General features: G+C 32.4%; 3 protein-coding genes across 3 annotated transcripts in view; all 3 read left to right on the forward strand.

Annotated features, from left to right (window-relative positions):
* Nucleotides 1-7,372, forward strand: part of LOC106679845 (chymotrypsin-1) — an 8,195-nt gene extending 823 nt beyond the window's left edge. Inside the window, exons 2-7 of the mRNA XM_014419215.2 lie at nucleotides 1,759-1,887; nucleotides 4,227-4,431; nucleotides 4,698-4,892; nucleotides 6,310-6,464; nucleotides 6,892-7,051; nucleotides 7,235-7,372. Of these exons, the coding sequence (XP_014274701.1) occupies nucleotides 1,759-1,887; nucleotides 4,227-4,431; nucleotides 4,698-4,892; nucleotides 6,310-6,464; nucleotides 6,892-7,051; nucleotides 7,235-7,302 (912 nt within the window). The 3' untranslated portion in view covers nucleotides 7,303-7,372. The remainder of the gene's footprint in view (nucleotides 1-1,758; nucleotides 1,888-4,226; nucleotides 4,432-4,697; nucleotides 4,893-6,309; nucleotides 6,465-6,891; nucleotides 7,052-7,234) is intronic.
* Nucleotides 7,373-10,405: 3,033 nt separating this feature from the next.
* Nucleotides 10,406-11,308, forward strand: LOC106679815 (uncharacterized). The gene has a single exon (XM_024361231.2). It carries the CDS (start codon nucleotides 10,406-10,408, stop codon nucleotides 11,306-11,308), a length of 903 nt encoding a protein of 300 aa, XP_024216999.2.
* Nucleotides 11,309-12,848: 1,540 nt separating this feature from the next.
* LOC106679846 (chymotrypsin-1) lies at nucleotides 12,849-20,045 on the forward strand. The gene is made up of 7 exons (XM_014419216.2): nucleotides 12,849-12,990; nucleotides 15,659-15,787; nucleotides 16,420-16,624; nucleotides 16,903-17,097; nucleotides 17,810-17,964; nucleotides 19,556-19,715; nucleotides 19,919-20,045. The coding sequence occupies exons 2-7, from the start codon at nucleotides 15,659-15,661 to the stop codon at nucleotides 19,984-19,986; spliced, it is 912 nt and encodes a 303-aa protein (XP_014274702.1). The 5' UTR covers nucleotides 12,849-12,990; the 3' UTR covers nucleotides 19,987-20,045.
* The last annotated feature ends 298 nt before the right edge of the window (nucleotides 20,046-20,343 follow it).

Consider the following 20,343-nt stretch of genomic DNA (forward strand, 5'->3'; position numbering starts at 1 on the left):
TATAATCAAAGTGATATATATATTCACGTGATTTAAATCACCAAAATTAAATTGGCACTATTTGTACAGCTTGGATCCTGATAGTTCATCCTCCCCCAAGGGTGGTTGCGCGTCCCTTCTCACATGTACAATGAAAAATGGATTCCTATGTTTTGTTTCTTATTTATTAGGGAAAGGTAAAGAGGTGCTTAATTATCTTTTTCCTTGTCAGTGGTCTGAAAGTACTTTCAAATTGAAATCCTCACAAAATATCGTTCTCTTCAAAAAATTCAACCCCTAAATACATATATTGTAATATTCAAAAATTATTTTAATAAAATAAAAAGAATTTTAATAGTTTTCACTTTATTCTCAGGTCTTAAGTATAGTTTTGAAGATGACCAGGTCAAATAAAAAGATTAAATACTAAATAGATATGAGAATTTTAATTTTATTTTATATAATATTATAGACTCTTAATCTCAGAGCGGGCTTCTAGGCAATCAGAACACTTAACTTTAATAACACTTTTACAATTATACTTAATTTTTTGTTGAGTTACACTAACCAATTTATGCTCTTCTTGATAACTGATGGTTTTTGATGTCTTCTATTTCACAAACTAACATTGTCTTTAAACGAAGGCTTGGTCCACTAAAAGTTTTCAACTCACTTCTCATCCACCTGTGTTGTTTGGCGATCCAAATAAAGAGTCCCTCATTCTTCGTTGTTTTCTTTTTCAAGATGTCTACCCTTGAGCTGGACAAAAGATGATGAGGACCTCCTCATCCAGGAAACATCATTCCCCACCTGTGCCTAAGTTACGAAACTCTAAAAACCAAGATCTCTTCCTTCCCCTTCTATAGGTGATCGTTCTCAACATCGAATGTAGCACTAGGGTTTTGAGTTTTTTTTTTATGATTTCCTTAATGAATAATTTTCTTTAATACTTATTCTTAACTTATATTTTTTCTTAAATGTAATGTAATTTCAATTATGATAGGAAGTTAAAATCAAGTTTTTAAAAATATTTGAATCTGCTTAACATGCGATTCAACGAACTTTTGAAAGGACACGCGCCGCCATCTTGGCTTTGAACAATATCTTTTGTAAAAGCATATTTTTCTAATGAAAATAAGTTAACTTGCTTTTTGGTTTAACAAATTAGCAAATGAACAATATTGAAAGGGTACATAAAATAAAAACATATTAAAACCCCTTTATACAGAAAAAATAACCATTCACTCAAAAAGAGGATATTACAATATATATTAAATAAATGTGCCCACCTCTGTTGTAGATGGTAAATCATCATAAGCAGCATGCCCCACACTGACTTGCCAGTGGTAATAAGTTTGAAACTCCACTTCCAACACCATAATTCATTTCTAATAGTTACGTTGTGATGACACACCCAAAAAAAAAAAAAATAAATAAAAATTACATATATCATGGTTGTGGTTTAATAGCAGCACAAATAAAACAAAAAAGTTTTGATTTTATTTCAAATTGGGCAAATTCCAAAGAAACCATTGATAAGGGTTTCTTTCCCCACTGCAGTCTTCATGCATACCCCAAGATAACCCTATTCAAGATACACTTTATGGAATATCTCAAAAACAAAATAAAATAAATATTTTTCTGTCAGAAATGCCACTTTTAATGCAAAATAGGCATATAATGTTCCTAATATCATATTAATTATAGTGATATTTTGTTAATTCTCTTAATTCCTGGCTACCTCAGAAACCTAATGATGAAATATCTTATTCCAAACAGATGTTGCGGTGGACTTGTGTGCTGGTTGTGTGCTTGGGGGTGGGAGCCCTGGCTAAAAACTCTCATGAAACTGGCATCGGGTCTGCTCCAGGATCTAAGTCAACATCCTGCACTTGTGGCATGTCCAAGGTAACACACATTTAGGATTATATTAAAACTTTATTAAAAAAAGTATAGAATCGATTTTAAGGCAAATGTTTCTAGATAATTTTCATAGAATATTATTGGAAGATTCCAAATCATAGCCTTGAGCGTCTTGAATGGCAGTAAATAACTAGCCAAAGTGTAGCCTATGGAAGAAACATTAGGACAGAATAGATTAAAATGCAGACAAGAGATAGCACATCTTACATTAAAAGCCAAACCAAATGGAGGTAGTGTACCACTCCAAGATGGTTCATTTCTTTGGTAATAACCAATATTTGAAAATGAATATTTGAGTGAGATTTTTAGAACCAGAGTGGACTAACCTCCCCTGATATGATTTTGAGGTAAAATCTTAAGAAGATTTTAATATAATCTTTTTCATACTGCTTTAGACCAGATTGGAAGTAAATCTTAAATAAAGCTAGCAGTTACCTAAAAGTAGCAGTGACATAATGATAACACCACTTGACCCATTCTTGTACTTCCAGCTATCATAAAAAACATTTATACTGACTTTTAATCTTTTCAGATCTGCTGAGTGCTTTCAAAATTATTAACATTTGTTATACATCCTGCAGTTGGTATGTATGGAGTTCAAGCTCAATTTACACAAAAATGTGGCATAGTCCACTCTGGTTCTCAATGCCTCAAATAAACTAGCAGGACTGCAATAAAAATGATTATGAGAAATGAGCCATTCTCTATCAAAAGACAATTTATCCAGTTTTGGAATATAATTATTAAATATTGGAACATCTCATATAGATTCATTTTATTTTTTGGAAAATATTGATTAGAAATACTTATTTGGCAGGGAGAAATTTAAATTGTGAAATAAAGTGGATACGTTTTAGCTGTAGAATTTTCATTTGTTAAAAATGTTGTTTATTCTTTTGCAAGTCATTATTAATTTTGAAGTATTGAATTAATAAAGGTACTGGTACAAAGGCATAATTGTTTTCGAGGACTCTCCCTGTTTCAATTCAATACACTTTATTGTAAAAATAGAAGTACAATGAAGTATCGAGGTATATTTAATTTGTGTTAGTATAAGGAAAAGGGGGCCACTATAGCCTATTGTGTTGAGGTGATACCTCAGCAGCCTCGGGACTATGGAAGTGCCAGTTTAATTTTGGCCTGGGTGGGCTGACTTTTATTTTATGAAGGCCCCAAAAAGTGAAAACTTAACCTTTCCAGTCTGGTTAGAATAGGTTGGCAACCTTTAGGACAAGCCTCCTGATTTTTTTTTACTAAATTAATAATATAAGAAAATATAATGTGATGATTACTTAGGTATAGTTTTCATAATAACTAGTAGGATTTTAAATTATTTATTTACAACAAAACTTGCCATAATGGCTTTTTATGAACAAAAGTTTAAATAATTGTGTTCAAATCCCTTGTTCTTGCTATCCAAGACTCATAAGACAATACTTTATTTCCTCGCTTATTGATTTTGATATCCTAGATTCGTCAAAAATGAGTTTCATGACAAATGTTTTATTATTCTATTGATAAGACATCAATAGACGTAGATATCTATCGATGCTAAAAAAGAAGCTTGTGAAATTCACATTAAAGTAGTTTATAAAGATATTCTGCATAGGAGTTCCAGGTTCCATGGTATTTGCTAAAATAAAGCCACAGAATGGTGATTTATTAAATCAAAAAAATCAAGATGATTTTGGAAAAATATAGTTCAGGTACTATTCAATGCATGAGCTCTCTGTATTTTACTTTTAACTGATTTTCTCTACTTTAAAAATTTATGCATGATTTTTTTTTGTATACAAGATTTAGTTTCTATGATATTCAGCAGGGAATGAAAAATGAATCTTAAGGTTTTTTCATGAATGATATCAACTCCTGGTCATAAACTGAGGCTGAAAATTTATTTTTCAATGGGAATCCAAACCCTAAAATCAGAACTACTAGGCCTTTCCCAGGACTGTAAGTTGTCCAAGCAGTTACAGATATGATTTCAGTCATTACTCTTTGAGGCCCTATAATTTGTAATTGTAAATATTCCCACTTTTCTATAGTAATTAAAGCAAATATATTTTTATTTTTTACTTGTCTTTTCCTTCTCTTGGAAAAATGCCAGTTTTTTAAATTTTAAAATACCATATTCTCTAAACTATTTATGAAACTGAATGAATGGATGTGTCTGGTGATCACAAAGAGAACTACTTGGATACATTTTAACATACACAAAATTTTTTATAAAACACAAAAATACTTATAAATTTCTATTTTATACTGATGCTAGAAATTAACTTATTATTTTGAAATGAATCTGATACCCTGTGTTTTCAATGCAGAAAGGAAGAATTGTTGGAGGTACCCAGGCTCTAGCAAATGAGTACCCATGGATGGTAATGTTGGTTATCCGTAATAGTTATGATGTTATGTGTGGGGCCTCCATCATTAACACAAAAGTCGCCATAACTGCTGCTCATTGTACCCATACTTTGCCTAGTTATGTGAGGCTCAGTATCATCGCTGGAACATCCAATGTTAACAGGCGTAAGATAAATAAATTTTAATTACTATTTTGTTTATGAAGTTACGGTATCATAAGTTAGAAATGGAATTGAATCCACTAATGATAATTGAGACAATGGTGTGTTCATTCACATTTCAACTTAATATTTTCAAAAGAACAATAATAATTCAGAAAAAGACTAATATAATGTAAATAAAATATTACTACCTTTCAGTTCATGCTAATGAAAATTCAAGATATAGAATTGATTTTGTAGAATTAAAGTATTCCTTGGTTTGTTTTACAGCTGGTCAAATTGTTCATGTGAGCAGGTGGGTTGAGCACGAGGCATATTTCGGACCTGAATACGATGCATCCAGGACTGTAAATGACATTGCTTTACTCCATTTGGCAACACCTCTTCAATTCAACACCAACGTAGGACCAATTTGCATGCCAACTGCTAAATACAACATTGAGAATCAATGGGTCAAACTCATTGGTGAGTTATAAAGAAAATACATGCAATGGTCATGAGAAATGTCTCAATTTAAGCCACACTGGCACACATATGCTGCAATATATTCTATTTAAGCAATGAAAACTGAAACTGATCCATGAAAAAGCTCCTTAATTCATTTTACTTTTGTAATCCTAGTTTACATAAACAACCACTCAATCTCATTTTATCACTGTTAAGATATTGACTTGTGATGTTACGTTCCACATCAGGCCTTGAATATTATTATTTTTGATTTAATTTTCCTCTATATCCCACCTGATAGTCAATATGGGTGTTTACAGGTATAGGATGTTATGTGTTGCTGCATAACAACCAAGTACTGCAAGCAAAACAGTACAATAAACTATGCACACAGATTGCTCTTCTTACTTTAGGTTTGGCCAATATCCTCCTCTGTCCACCGGGCTCCCTGGTACAATTCCTTCTCTCCAAGGATAGGTTTAATGGATCCACTATCTTCTTCCACCAAGGGACAAAGTTCTTTAAGTATGAAAAATTCTCTGAAGTCATTAGCTCAGGGAAATTTCTTTCCATCCCACTGTTGTCATATTTAAATACTTTCGCAAATCAAATACAGATGCATTTAAGTCCTACCCACATATTTTTTTTATTACATTCATTTATGAGAATATTCATTTAATTTAATCCTTAAAAACTGCCCAGATTGTGTTCCAGATCTTTTCTATCATAAGTAATCTTTGCTTCTGATTGTAGAATCCTTGACTTTGTTTCTTAGAGTTTTTATTTCTACATGCCTCGGGACCTTTATTTTGATATGATGGCACTTTACAGCCTCCCATCTGTATATGACTGCTCTTCTCTGGAAAGCTGACCAGTAAGATATTTTAAATTCTTTTCCTGCTTAAAAATTTCCTAGTAAATATCACCAATTCTCATTTATGAGTTTCTTCGACATTCATTTATGAAAATATTAATTTAACTTAATCCTTAAAAACTGTCAAGATTGTGTTCCAAATCCTTTTTATCATAAGCAAAGATTACTATGTGATCAGAATATTTCAGTAGCTGAAGAATAATTCTTCTCCTGAGTATCCTGATGGGTATTTTTTCATTTGTTTCTTGGGCTTAACTAGTATAGCATTGAAGAGCTGACTGAGACTGTACACCTAGCAATTGCCATCTCAAACTCATTTTTAAACTTATCTTAGGTTCTATTCAAATTTTGATCATTTAGTAATCTGGAACTGACTTGAGTTAACTCACTGATTGTTTTCCTTTAGCATCAAGGACTGCTCCTGAGGCCTTTCCTCTCACTCAGTGAAGTGCCTTGATAAGACCAAAAAAACAACTGTTGATTATTTTTTTTCATACATTAATGTTTTAAGTTTTACTTTATTTACTATGTTAATACATAGTATTAATTGCATGCAAACAGGATGGGGTAAGCAGGGACAATTTCTACCCTCCACCAGACAGCTGATGGAAACAGATGTTAAAGTGTTGCCATTCGGTACATGCCAGAGAAGGTTCCCTCTGAAATCTCCTCAAACTCAGATCTGTACCCAGGGACAAGGCACAGGAGCTTGTATGGTGAGTTATTAATTTTTCAGTACATGAAATAAATGAACATGATTATATTTCATTGTATATAATTATATTTCATTGAAAATATAGAAGGGGTGGGTATCACACATTTCTGGTTTTTCTTTTCATAAAGTTCCACTTTTTTTCTTGGGCTTTCCCTTAAGAGAATGGATTCTATAGACATTTTATAAACTCCAGGAGCTCGATAGATGGTTGAGTTGTAGCTACTTATACAATTATCCTTTCACTTCATTCTCACTTATTACTAATTAACAAAATTGAAATTATGATCAGTTTATTTTTAAAACTTGAGTAATATTTAAACCGTATAATTACAATTAAATCTTTGTCATCAACATTGTCAAGGCAAGATTTACAGTCATGAAAACTGATAATCATTGCTATTAAAATAAGAATTGAATTTTATTTTCAGGGTGACTCTGGTGGTCCAGTAACTTATTTGGACCCAGAAACCAATAGGTACACTTTGGTTGGCTTGGTCTCTTTTGGCAGTGGCGACTGTAGCCCAGCTGTACCAACTGTCATGACAGAAGTGACAGCCTTCCTTCCTTGGATTAAATCAAAGATCAATAGTAAGTATAGACATTATTAAACATAATGTTCTTCACTTCATTGCATATAAACTTGAGAAGACTTAGTCAACATTTTTCAAGCATTCTATTCTCTGAAATAACTCCTGAGTTACAATCATAATCAGTAAATTTTGTGTTTATCAAACCAAAATTATAGGAAAGTAAATAAAATTTTGTTTTCAGCTCTTGGATGTCAAAAGGTTAGTAGAAGGAAATCAAGCAACTTCCGTAACATAGTTTTGGGAGGCTAAACCAAACAGTCACTTGTTTTTTTGAGGTTGGAATAGTGTTTTTACAAATAAACAAAGTTATAGAAGTTAATCAATTGTTTTTATCAAACCTATTAAATATTGTAAAATACTATAAATATTGAATGGTAAGTGTACCGGTCCTCACTAGTGTACCAGATATCACCACTCCCAACTTTAATTTGAAAAAATATGAGTTTCGACCAATTAGAATTGAGCCTGACACCAGTTTATAGGTTAAGGTCACTGCATTTTTATCCAGGATGTAGTAAAATAGACTGCCAATAAGCAGTTGTTGTAATCAATATTTGCGATAGCTTCCTACTTATTGTATTTCCTAAGAAATTGAGGCTTTTCCAGGTCTTTCTGTTGACCATTTGCACTTACTGTAATTTATATACATAGGTACTTGTTTTTAGGATATAATTAGGTTTTCAGAAATGTAGATTTAAGAGAAAATAATTATCTGCAATATTGAAGCATCTAATAGCCACTTTGTTTTTTTAATCCATCAAAAAAGAACTTTTCTTAGCTGTCACTGTGTTTACGGAATCCTTACTTTTTTCCTTTAAGGCCATGACCACTAATTTATGAACTGTCCTAGTTTTTTGTGCCTTATATTGTTAGAAAGTAATCAAAACATTTTTTTTTTTAATTAAACAGCTATAAAATTATATTTAAGGTTTTAAAAGATAGGTTATTGTAGGGAAGCTACAATGTTGTGACCAAACTTAAATAATACTTCTATCTCCTTTGGGGGTTGTGAGAAAAGAGCCTGCTTTCCTACCTTACTTCTAGTTTGGTAGTATATAGTCTGAATGAAAAGACTGAGAACTTCTGGATCTTAACATGTGTAAAAAAAAAAGTTAATTTATTTTTATCTCTTTTTATAAAGTGATATTTTTTATTTTTAAAAAGTATGCCTGTTACCAAAGGACTACTTTTCAAGTCTGAATACAATTTGTTTAGTACATTACTGACATACCTTCCGTTCTTTACAACTTTAATCTTGCAATTTTAAACAACATAATGAAGATCATTACTTTTAGTCTTATTTGTAATGGCTATAAAAAGGTGCACTTGTTACAGTTCAAAATGGACAATATTCATACAAACAAGGTTTATTGACTTAGGTATAGAGATTGCATCATTTGCTATTGTTGCAGTATACTAATGAAGTAAACAATACTCTCTGATTTAATTTATATCATTCCATTTTATATAGTTTATAATATAAACAAATCAACAAAAAACCTTAGGCACACCTTCTCTGACATATCAAACTATCACTTATTTTCATATAATGCTATTTTACTTGAATAATGGCGCATCTGACAAAAAAAAAAATGTATCTATATATATTATTTTATTTTGTATTTGAGGTATTCTATTGATTGAACCCCTTGAGAAAGAAACCCCTATCTTGGGCAATATCTTTGAAACACCTCCATTTCAAAATGGAACCAAAACTTTTTTTTTGGCATAGATGGATGTGCCACTAGTCAACCAAATCAGAGATATGTATAATTATGAGAGATAGTTTACCGTGGATGATAAATGAGGAGAAGATGGTTGGGGGTGCGGTCAATGAAACACAAATAAGTATGACTAACTTATTTTAATGTGCCGACGTTTCGGCTAGAGTTTCTAGCCTTCTTCAGGGCTAAAAACAAAACAAGATAACAACCACAGTCAGTATAGAAAAATAAAAAATATAAAAGAAAGTATAAACAAAATAATTTTACACATACAATGAATAGTTTTACAAAATAGAATTAATAAAATTAAGTGATGAGAGAAGCGGGAAATAAAATGTAGACATAGGTAATTGAAAAAGCGGGTACAATAACTTACTTAAGGAAATGAAAAAAGAGATATGTATATATAACAATGCACAAATCACAATTTTTACATTGATACTTATGTTTTTATATCATGATATATTTATTGTTGTAGTATATACAGAAATGAGTGATTAGTTCGAAACGTCAACAAATAAAGAGTTGAAGTACTGAAGGATTTTTATTGTTTCCTTGAAAGTATAAGCTATATAAAATTGTTAATATGCTTACAAAATAATTTAAAATAACAATATTTTGATCCTATCCTTCAAATAGAAAAACAGATACCGAATTAATAAATATCAGTAGCATGGAATAAAAAGGAAAAAGTAAATCCATGTATATAATTTCTATGATTGACAGAATTTTACTGCGTTAAATACTGTAAAGCAATGAGATAAACTAGCTTAAGGGAAGTAAATAATATTTTTCAAAATATAACTCCATTGTAAATATGTCTCTGCCAAATGCTACAAAAAAAGAGTAGACAAAAAGTTGTCAGCCATAAAAAGAAATGACTACAAAAAGTTTACCCCATAAAGAAATGAGACTGGGCTCTCAGATGTTTCACACCATTGTTTAGCACAAAACATTCATGTGAGGAATGACGAATGATTTGATTGATTGAATGAATGTAGAATGATTCTAACCAGAGGAATTTACTTCTTAATGCTTTGTATCTTGTCTAAGGAAAAATGGAAGCTTAAATAAGGCAGGGAGTCTGTCAACAGCCAAGCTCAAAATCGAACTGTACGAGATTTAAATTTAATATTTAGTGATGTTGAATGCTTGAGATATTACAGCCAACTTTTACGTTAAAAATCACATACCTTAAGTACCACTTTCACAAGTTCCAAGACCACATATTTCTGGATATCCAGATAGCTGAAAATCTGTATTAGTTATATCTGGAAAATATAGAATTGGTTTATATAGCAGAAAATATTGGTTTATTTCATCATCTTTTAAGTGTTTTTTTACTTTTTTATTTGGTGATACTGAACACTGCCCCTTCCCTAGATTAAAAATTAATAGTTCTAAACTTGTTATTGAATTTTCAGTACTATTATGTATATCATTTTCATTTGTTTACACTAAATTGGAATTGTATCTTTAGGTAAGTTGATCTTTATTTATACTTTAAAGGCGAAGAACTAACGAGAACTGATAAAGCAAGCTATTTAGGGATCACACTAGACTCTAAGCTGACCTGACTAAAACAAATCCATAAAGCAACTCAGAAAGGACAATCAAAACTGAAGCTGATGAAAAGGCTAACAGGGACTAAATGGGGAGCATCCCAAGACGTACTCAGTACGGCCTACAAATCTTACGTACGGCCTAATCTGGAGTATGGAGCTGAACTTCTAATTACCTCCTCCAAAGCAGCGTTAGAAAAGTTAGACAAAGTTCAAAATCAGGCCTTACGCATAATCACTGGCTGTGTGAAATCGACTCCAATTACAGCTATGGAACTCCAAGCAGGTCTTGAACCATTACAGGATAGGAGGGAGAAAACTGCTCTGTGTCTTTATGAAAAGCTTATGCGACGAGAGGAACACTGGTTGGATTATCGTAAAGCGAATGAACGACTGAGGTTCCATCGCACTTTTCTTTCAAAAGCCGAGGAAATGCTTCACCAGATAGACCTACCAACTGATGAAAGACAGAATATAAGCATCTCCTACATGCCAAAGCACGATTCCGCTGAAGTCTACGGGCGATTCAAACTGGCTTGTGGTCGTGTCAAGAAAGATTGCCATGAACCCGAGCTTAGAGCTGCTGCACTAAAAACAATTTATGAACTATACCCCATAGAGCAATGGCTACACATTTATACCGATGGGTCTGCGTCCGGTATTAACAAGAGAGCTGGAGCAGGTGTATACTCAAATAACTTCCAATTGTCATTTCCCGTTGGAGTGGGATGTGATAATTATGATGCAGAAATGCAGGCTATCTACTTTGCGATGGAAGCCACTATTGAATGCAATGACAACATGGTAATCTTCAGCGACTCCCCAGGCCGTAATACAAAAACTAACAACACCAGGTGCCGCAGAGTCACCCACGGAAGAAAAGTGCAGAAACATGGCTGCTATCATGAAGAAAAGAGGAAGGGCTATAGCCCTGAAATGGATACCAGGCCATGTTGGCATAGATGGTAATGAGCAAGCTGACAAGTTGGCTAAACTTGGTTGTACAGAGAACCAGCCTGTTCTACCACATTCCTACAGAACAGTGAAATCTCTTATAAGCGCTTATTATAAGGACAGGACAAGTGCTAGACACAAAGTTCAAGCGGAAGGAAAGAAGTGGAAGAGCCTACTGGATAAGGAAAAAAGAATCCCAGCCAATCTTAGCAGAGCTGAGAGAGTGGCCGGTTTTCGGCTAGTGACAGGACATGATCTGCTCCAAAAACACCTCCATCGAATTGGCATCGTAGATTCCCTGAAATGTCCTCTATGCAACATGGGGGACATGGATGGGGACCATCTCTTGGCGTGTGTTGGTCTGGTGGATGTTGAGCGAGATACGGACGAACTAAGAGGACGAATAAAATTGTATTGGGCTGCGAGAAGGAAAATGGCGTAATAGCCCACTTCCTGTGGCGTAGGGAAAAAAAAAAAAAAAAAAAAATCTTTATTAAATTAACGCTAAAAACACTATCAAAAATATTTGATATTGTCTGGACAATTAGTGTTTATTGATTTTCTCCAGGATTACATTTTGGTGTCATTAACTGTTTGATTTTTGGTATAATCTGTTTTTATTTAACTAAATAAATAGTACAGTAATAAATGCATTATATTAAACGTATGATTTGATTTGAAAAGTAAACAAATCGTTGTAAATGGCTCTTAGAATGGTGTCACAGTTTTTTTTTTGCAACATCATTTTTAAGGGCACCATTAATTCTTGTGGGCTCCCAGAACAACTTCATTGGCATTTTTTTGCCAAATATTTTTTTAGAATATGAACTGTTCCTTAATTCAAATTCTGGTTATTTACAATTGAAACTACAAGATAATTTTTTCAAACCTCCGTTATCTTTGTAAAATAAAATAATGATAGGATTGTATTTTATTTTTAGGCCATCAATTATGAATTCCGGGACCATTCATAATTCCGGGAAACTTCAGTAGATAAAGCGTTGAAATTTTTAACTTAGTAATAAAGATTTTGTTATTGATAATTATGAGTCCCTGCAATTTCCGTCAAAGGTTTGTGGAGTCAATAATTTTCTTAATTCTAAATCTTGTTTTTTCAGACCACTGCATTTTGACAAATTATTTTTCGTTGTCATCCATGGAAGTTACACTAAGTTAGTACTCCCGCTGGTAAAACCAAAATTTTTTACCTGATCTCTACCTAGCTCCTGATGGTAAAAAGTTCCAAAACTCGCCAAACCCAAAGACGATTAATAAAATTAATTATAAATTATTTACTTGAAAGTTCCTTAAAATCAAGAAATAGAAAAAATATTTGATTACATGGATTTAAGTTATCTAAATAACCCGTAACAGATAAATATAACAGGGCGTTATTACTTCAGAATATTTGAATGAGTCACATAAAGTAATTTATATAGCAATTATTATTATTTTAATATACTCTTTGCGTTTGGACATGGGATTCGGTATCAGTCTCATTACACGAACTATGCATATGCATTGGTATACATATTCCTTGATTTATATTCTTAATTTTAATTATGAATGTTTGTCCATGCAAAATTATCCCAATTGTATTGTTAATTAACAGGTGGTCGATTGATAGTTGATTTAAAATTGCTATAAATGGCCCGAGGAGCTCTAGGTGTGCTCACACATCGTCGTACCAACCTAAGGTGAGTTTGTTAAATGTTAAATGTTTAAATGTGAGTAAATTAAATGTTTCTGTTTAAGTTACACCCTCTTTCAGGAATTCCTGGATCCATCACTCCTTATCAAACATTTAATGCTTGGCTCATCTCATTACTTATTAATGTGTTTTTTAGTGAAAGAGTAAAAAATATTACTAATAAAAGAAAATAACGTCAAAGCTCGCTAATTTTTCGAAATTTCAATCAAAGTGGCCAATCCAGTGGAACCAATTGCCAGAAATCTTAGAAAAAATATTGAGTTAAAAATTGTAACACATGAGATTTTCATAAGCGTTTATGTATTTCTTCAAAAGTCTTTCATGGGGGTTCTGGTTGAGGTTTTGGTTGGTTGGTTGTTCAGAAATTAAGGCGTAAAACCTACAGGTCATCAACGCCAGTAAGGTTTTGGGATCTTGGAATAAAAAAATTGTATATGTGAACGATTGCTTTTTTCTTGAATTCTTAATTCTGAATTAGTATTATTTGACTCCAAAAGTTAATTAGTTAGGTTTTACAAGCTAGCTAATAAAGAGCAAGATAACAGCCAATGAATACAAAAAAAAAATTAAAAAGAGAAAATATAAATAGAATTACACAAGTAAATAATTACACGCTCTGTGATATCCCTAAACTTAACCAGCGTTGATGACCTGTAGGTTTTACGCCTTAATTTCTGAACAACCAACCAACCAAAACCTCAACCAGAACCCCCATGAAAGACTTTTGAAGAAATACATAAACGCTTATGAAAATCTCATGTGTTACAATTTTTAACTCAATATTTTTTCTAAGATTTCTGGCAATTGGTTCCACTGGATTGGCCACTTTGATTGAAATTTCGAAAAATTAGCGAGCTTTGACGTTATTTTCTTTTATTAGAAATATTTTTTTACTCTTTCACAAAAAAACACATTAATAAATAATGAGATGAGCCAAGCATTAAATGTTTGATAAGGAGTGATGGATCCAGGAATTCCTGAAAGAGGATGCACCTGTGTAGGTAATAGGTAAATTCCATAACCCCAATTAAGGATCTTCAATCCCAGTCCCTGTTCAGAAAATTAAAAATATGAAATGCTTTGATTTTGCTATAGCAGCCTGTTTGTTTAATAATTTATGCCTTCAAAGGTGAAAAACAATTATGTTTTGGAAAACTTCTTTATATAACAAATAAATGCAATCTACGACTTTATTATAATGTACTTAATTGGAAAAGTAAATTGTATGTCAATGTTTTAGTGATTGAAACTATATATTTCAGACAGAAGTTTTCGATTAGTTGTTTTGAATGAGGTGCCCATTCCTCCTCCGGAAATTCCTTGATAGAAACAAATCGCAACACACTTCGCAACTACCATGACAATGTCGATCGAAATACATAAAATATTACCATTCATAAATATACGTATATTTCATAAAGTTTACATACTCAAAATTAAATCAAAGTGTTGAAATAGTGTAAACTAGCATTTTCCATTCTCTCCTCCTGGGGATTGAGGACATGCCCCCCTCCTTCCTTGTACAATTAAAAAAATAGATACGTATACTTTCTTTTTTGTTGTTTTGGACAGTTATAGGTGCTTTTTTTAATTATCTGTTTTGAAAGTACTTTCAAATTGAAATCCTCAAAAAAATATGGTTGTTTCCAAAAATTCACTATCGCTTAAAAATATACCCACTCTCCCCAAAAAATATGTTTATCTTATATTTATAAAATGTACCCACCACCACTCAATCCTCTAGGAACCCATGGCATAGACGGCAAAACATATGCATTGGCCCTAAAGCCAGTAGGAAGTCCAGCCGGCTGGGGACAGTTGGAGACGAGCTACTGGTTTCGTGTGAACACCACTGGCACCCAGTGATATTCCAGTCCAGTCGGAAAAAGCCAGTCCACTGACTCCAGGATTAGGTTTCAGGACCGTTTAGTTCTCTCAACCACCGTGCAATTCGAATTTCCCCTTATTGACTACTTCAATACCTATACTGATATTTAAATTGTACTGCACCAAACGCTGATTTTGTCCACAATATATATCTTTTATGTATAAACATCGATAAATTTATTGGCTTTCTATTCATTCCTTATTTCAAACAATTTACCTGAATTATGTTAAATTACAAGAATAAGTTTAAGTTAAATTAACTGAATAAAGTTAAGTTAAATTGCCAGGATAAAGTTAAATTACGTGAATATATTCCTGAAGTCGGATTTTCCGTTTCCTGCACCATTTACTATGGATTCATATTAACCATCTTAAATCATTTTTAGAAATCTCTTTATGCTAAAAAACATTATGAAATAGAAAAATAAAAATTACTGCTTTGCTTTAATAGTGGCAGATATGAGAAAAAAAATTGATTTCACATGGAATAAAACGTATTTCAAAGATCAAACCATGGACTAGGATTACTTCCTCTACTGTGATCGCCCTACTGGCTGCCCCAAAGTTAGTAAGGTTGACAGAAAGTAACCCCAGTCTATGGCCCAATCAATGGAATATAATTACAAAATCAAATCAAAATTCTTTTATTAGATATGCCACTAATATAGTATCACTGCTTCAATCATGTTAGTGTGTGTTGACTTTAATTCTTTGAAGTTTTGTATACACCATAGGAACCTTATAATGAAGTAACTTATTCCCAACAGATGTTGCGGTGGGCTTGTGTGCTGGTTGTGTGCTTGGGGGTGGGAGCCCTGGCTAAAAACTCTCATGAAACTGGCATCGGGTCAGCTCCAGGATCCAAGTCAACATCCTGTACTTGTGGCATGTCCAAGGTAACCTATATTTAGGATTTTATTAAAACTTCATTAACAGAATTGTAGAATTCAACAATAAGGCAAACATTTGTAGCTAATTTTAATTGAATATTACTGGAAGATTCTAAAACAAAGCCTTGAGCCTGTGGAATGGCAGTGATTAACTAACCCGGTAAAGAGTTGCCTATTCAGGCATGATCAGGACAGAATAGAGTGAAATACATACGAGAGATAGCACATTTCACATCAAAAGCATAACCAAATGGAGGTAGTATACCACTCCAAGATAGTTCATTTCTTTAGTATAAACAAATGTTAGGCTAATGTGAGGTATCGAGAACCCAAATCGACCCACATTTCCAAACATGATTTTGAGATAAAAGTTTTGGAAGTGTTAATAGAATTTTTTTCATACTGTATTAGTGCCAATATTTTCAAATATTTAAAAAAGTGATATCCTCTAAAGTATGAAACTAAATGACTGGTTTTTGGGATCAAAAAAAGAAACTGCTTAGATAAATTTTAACTCATAAAAAACACAAAAGTATGCACAAATTTATTTTTAAATAGATACTCCAAATTAATTCATAATTTTTAACTGACTCTGATACATCGTATTTCTATATTTATCTCTTTTATTTTTATTACAGAAAGGAAGAATTGTTGGAGGTACCCAGGCTCTTGCAAATGAGTACCCATGGATAGTAATGTTGGTTGTTCGTAATAGTTATGATGTTATGTGTGGAGCCTCTATCATCAACACTAGGGTCGCCATAACTGCTGCTCACTGTACCCATGATCTACCTAGTTATATAAAGCTCAGTATCATCGCTGGAACATCCAATGTTAACAGGCGTAAGATAAATAGATATTAATTACTATTTTAGATATGAAGTTACTATTTTATAAGTTGGAAATGGGATTAGGAATCGAATATTACATGTGGATGTATCTTTATGTGAGATAATTATATGTCAATTCAAAATTCAATTGAATATTTTCAAGAGAATAGCACTATTTTAAAATAATGCTAATATATAGTTTAATATTGCTAAGTCTTGGTCCATTTTAAATACAATTGATATTCAAGCACTGATTTTTTAGACCTGAAGTTTTCCTTGGTTATTTTACAGCTGGTCAGATTGTTCATGTGAGCAGTTGGGTTGAGCACGAGGCTTACGTCAGCCCTGAATATGATGCCTCCAGGACTGTCAATGACATTTCTCTACTCCATTTGGCAACACCTCTTCAATTCAATGCCAACGTAGGACCAGTCTGCATGCCAACTACTAAATACAACATTGAGAACCAGTGGGTCAAACTTATCGGTGAGTTTTAGAGGAAATATGTATGCAACGTTTAGGAGATAGATTGACTTAATTCAAGTCACATTGACATTACATAGCAACACAAACACATGTTTTAACACATCCTGATGTATGCAATGAACATTAAAACATTAAAAGTCACCATACTTATTTAACAATTATTTTTCACAGAAAAATTTTACTCGGACCTAAATTTTATTTTATTAATTAATTTAATTTTTTTTCCCACTCTACCCTATCTGGTACATGCTCTTTCTCATTAATAATTCTAAATTATTTTTTACTATACTTGCCCTTTATTTTGAAATTTAAATAATATTTTTGATAGATCATAAATCAATTTTTAAAGAGCTGCGTTCACAGCTGTCTTTGTCTTAGGTTTGGCCACCATCCTCTTCTGTCCTTCCCCTTTTTTCCACTGGCCTCCCTGCTGCAGCTTCCCTCCTCTCCAAGAAAAGTGTGTTGGACCCAGCATCATTTTCCACCAAGGCACCAATTTCTTTAAGTGCTGGTAGTACTCTTTAGTCATTGGCTGAGGGAAATAATTCTTCATCATAATGTACAAACCAGTTTCTCTCAGCAATATTTATATTTTTATAGCTCACAAAACAAATGCTCAACTTCGGCCCTGATCAAATTACAAAACTTAAAAAATCTGGAACTAACTTCCTGAATTTACTCCTTAAATTAAATTTCTACTCAATTTAAACAGGATGGGGTAAGCAGGGCGAATTTCTACCCTCCACTAGAACGCTGATGGAAACAGATGTTCAAGTGCTACCATTTTGGACTTGCCAGATAGGGTTCCCTCTGAAATCTCCTCAGACACAGATCTGTACAAAGGGACAAGGCACGGGAGCCTGTATGGTGAGTTATACACTTTTCAATACATGAAATATATGAACATTGATGATATATATAATATATATGAATGAATTGGTTTTAATATAATATCAAAATTCTCCACAAACCTATATTTTTGCTGGATATTTTTGGAAAATGAAATAAAATCGACATCAAACTTTCTATGCCTAGAAATTTACAATAAATTTGATCTAGGATGTATTTAAGATTTGTATGTTTAAGCAATTATTTTAGGCGATTTTTGGCACCTGTCTTTAAAATACTATAAATTGCCAACCACTAATAATTTGTTTGTTTGTTTGCTTAGAAAACCCCACTGTGTATTAGAAGTCTACCTAAAATTATTTTAATTCAACAAAACAAAAAGTAACAAACAGAAAAATATGCGTTATTTAGTAACTGTGGGCAAATAATAAATAAATAATAACTAGGTAGTGGCTGCAAATAGCATAATGTGTTTTTCTCAGATTGACATGTCATTGTTGAATTATTTTTAAAGGAAGCTTATTGACTATACTGATAAATGAATACACTAATTAATATGCGTATATACGTAGGAGAATAATATAAAGACACACAGGCAATACCATGTTAGTATAAAAGCAAAGGCTTATTAAATATACATATTCAAATTTAAAATTAATAATAATTTAATAAGACATGCATGGAATTATTATTAGCAGAATATTCAAGCCAAATGACCAGAAGTCAATCAAGTTATAGCAACTTTCATTGGTTAATCTTAATAGTAACATCAATGGTTTTTGCCTGAATGGATAGTACAATTAAAGTGCCTAGTATAAATGTAATTAAAATGATCATAATTTACTATTTCCTTAATGTGAAAATGATTTGAGCTGTATTAAAAGACAATTATTACATCAAAGGTATTTCAGAAGTTTGAACTTAGCTGGTAGTGGTGGAAATAATAACTTCAGAAAGTTGGTATATCTACAACACAGTTCACTGAGTTTTTTTTACGAATATATGGCCATTTTATCTAAGCTTTACACCAATACGAAAGGCAAAGACAAAATAGAGCTACAATCTAATATAGTGTATGGAATTCTCTTTGAAGAGAACTGCAAGAAATCCTATTTTGGAACTTCAGAACAGTATCTCAAAACGAAGGGTTTATCAACACAAATATAGTTGTACTTCTATAACAAACAACCCCAACAAACCTGACCAAACTGCTCTAACTACAAATTTTATAATCAAAGTTTTTTAGTAGATGAATACAGTTCCATGGTAGCACACCTTTGCGCGAGTTTTTTTTTTTTTTTCATAAAGTTCCACTATTTTTTCTTGGACTTTCCATTCTCTAAAGACTTGACTAGCATTTTTTAAAACTTCGGGAACTCAACAGATTGAGTTGTAGCTATTTGAACAATTATCCTTTCACTTTATCCTCACTTATTACTGTTATACTAAACTGAAATTCTGATCAGTTCATTTTTCAAACCAGAGTATTATTTAAATCTTATAATTAAATATAATTAGATTTTTATCATCAAAATTGTTAAGAAAAAACAAAGAATAGTGAAAACCAATAACTACTGCTATCAAAGTAACATTTAACATTTATTTTCAGGGTGATTCTGGTGGTCCAGTAACTTATTTGGATCCAGAAACCAACAGGTACACATTGGTTGGACTGGTCTCTTTTGGCAGTGGAAATTGTGACCCAGCTGTACCAACTGTCATGACAGAAGTAACAGCCTTCCTTCCTTGGATTAAATCGAAGATCAATAGTAAGTATAGGCTTTATTAAATATAATCTCTCCTCTCCTCCTCCCCTCCTCTCAATAGCATGGAAACTTGAGAATACTTTCTCAATGTTTCTTCAAACAGTCTGTTATCTGAAACAACTCTTAAGTTGCTGTTAATTGTAATCAGTAAAATTTTAGTAAATCCAATCAAAATTGTAGAAAATTAAATTAAATTTTGTTTTCAGCTCTTGGATGTCAAAAGGTTAGTAGAAGGAAATCAAGCAACTTCCGTAATATAGTTTTGGGAGGCTAAGCCAAACCTTCACTTGTTTTTTTTTTCTTTTTACAAATAAACAAAGTTATAGAAGTTAATCAATTGTTTTTATCAAACCTATTAAATATTATGAAATACTGTAAATATTGAAGCGTAAGTGTATCAGTCCTCTCCAGTGTAACTAATATCACCACTCCTAACTTTGATTTTAAAAAAATAAGAGTTTGAAACTAATTAGAAATTTGAGCCTGGCACCATTTTATAGGTTAAGGTCTCTGCTTCATTTTTACCCAGGATGTTGTAAAATAGACTGCCAATAGGTTTTGTAATTTTTATTTTTTGATAGCTCTCTCCTAATTGGTTCTGCTAATGGATTGGGACCTTTTCAAGGTCTTT

Source organism: Halyomorpha halys, unplaced genomic scaffold (genome assembly GCF_000696795.3).
Source record: "Halyomorpha halys isolate HHAL.00 unplaced genomic scaffold, Hhal_1.1 Scaffold223.1, whole genome shotgun sequence".
Taxonomy (NCBI): domain Eukaryota; kingdom Metazoa; phylum Arthropoda; class Insecta; order Hemiptera; family Pentatomidae; genus Halyomorpha; species Halyomorpha halys.

What these genes read in the sequence shown, in the direction of transcription:
- LOC106679846 (XM_014419216.2), top strand. Translation starts at nt 15,659, where the DNA reads ATGTTGCGGTGGGCTTGTGTGCTGGTTGTGTGCTTGGGGGTGGGAGCC. An exon ending in CCAGTGGGTCAAACTTATCG is followed by an intron (nt 17,098 to 17,809) that starts GTGAGTTTTAGA and finishes CAATTTAAACAG; the next exon opens with GATGGGGTAAGCAGGGCGAA. An exon ending in AAGGCACGGGAGCCTGTATG is followed by an intron (nt 17,965 to 19,555) that starts GTGAGTTATACA and finishes ATTTATTTTCAG; the next exon opens with GGTGATTCTGGTGGTCCAGT.
- LOC106679815 (XM_024361231.2), top strand. Translation starts at nt 10,406, where the DNA reads ATGAAAAGGCTAACAGGGACTAAATGGGGAGCATCCCAAGACGTACTC.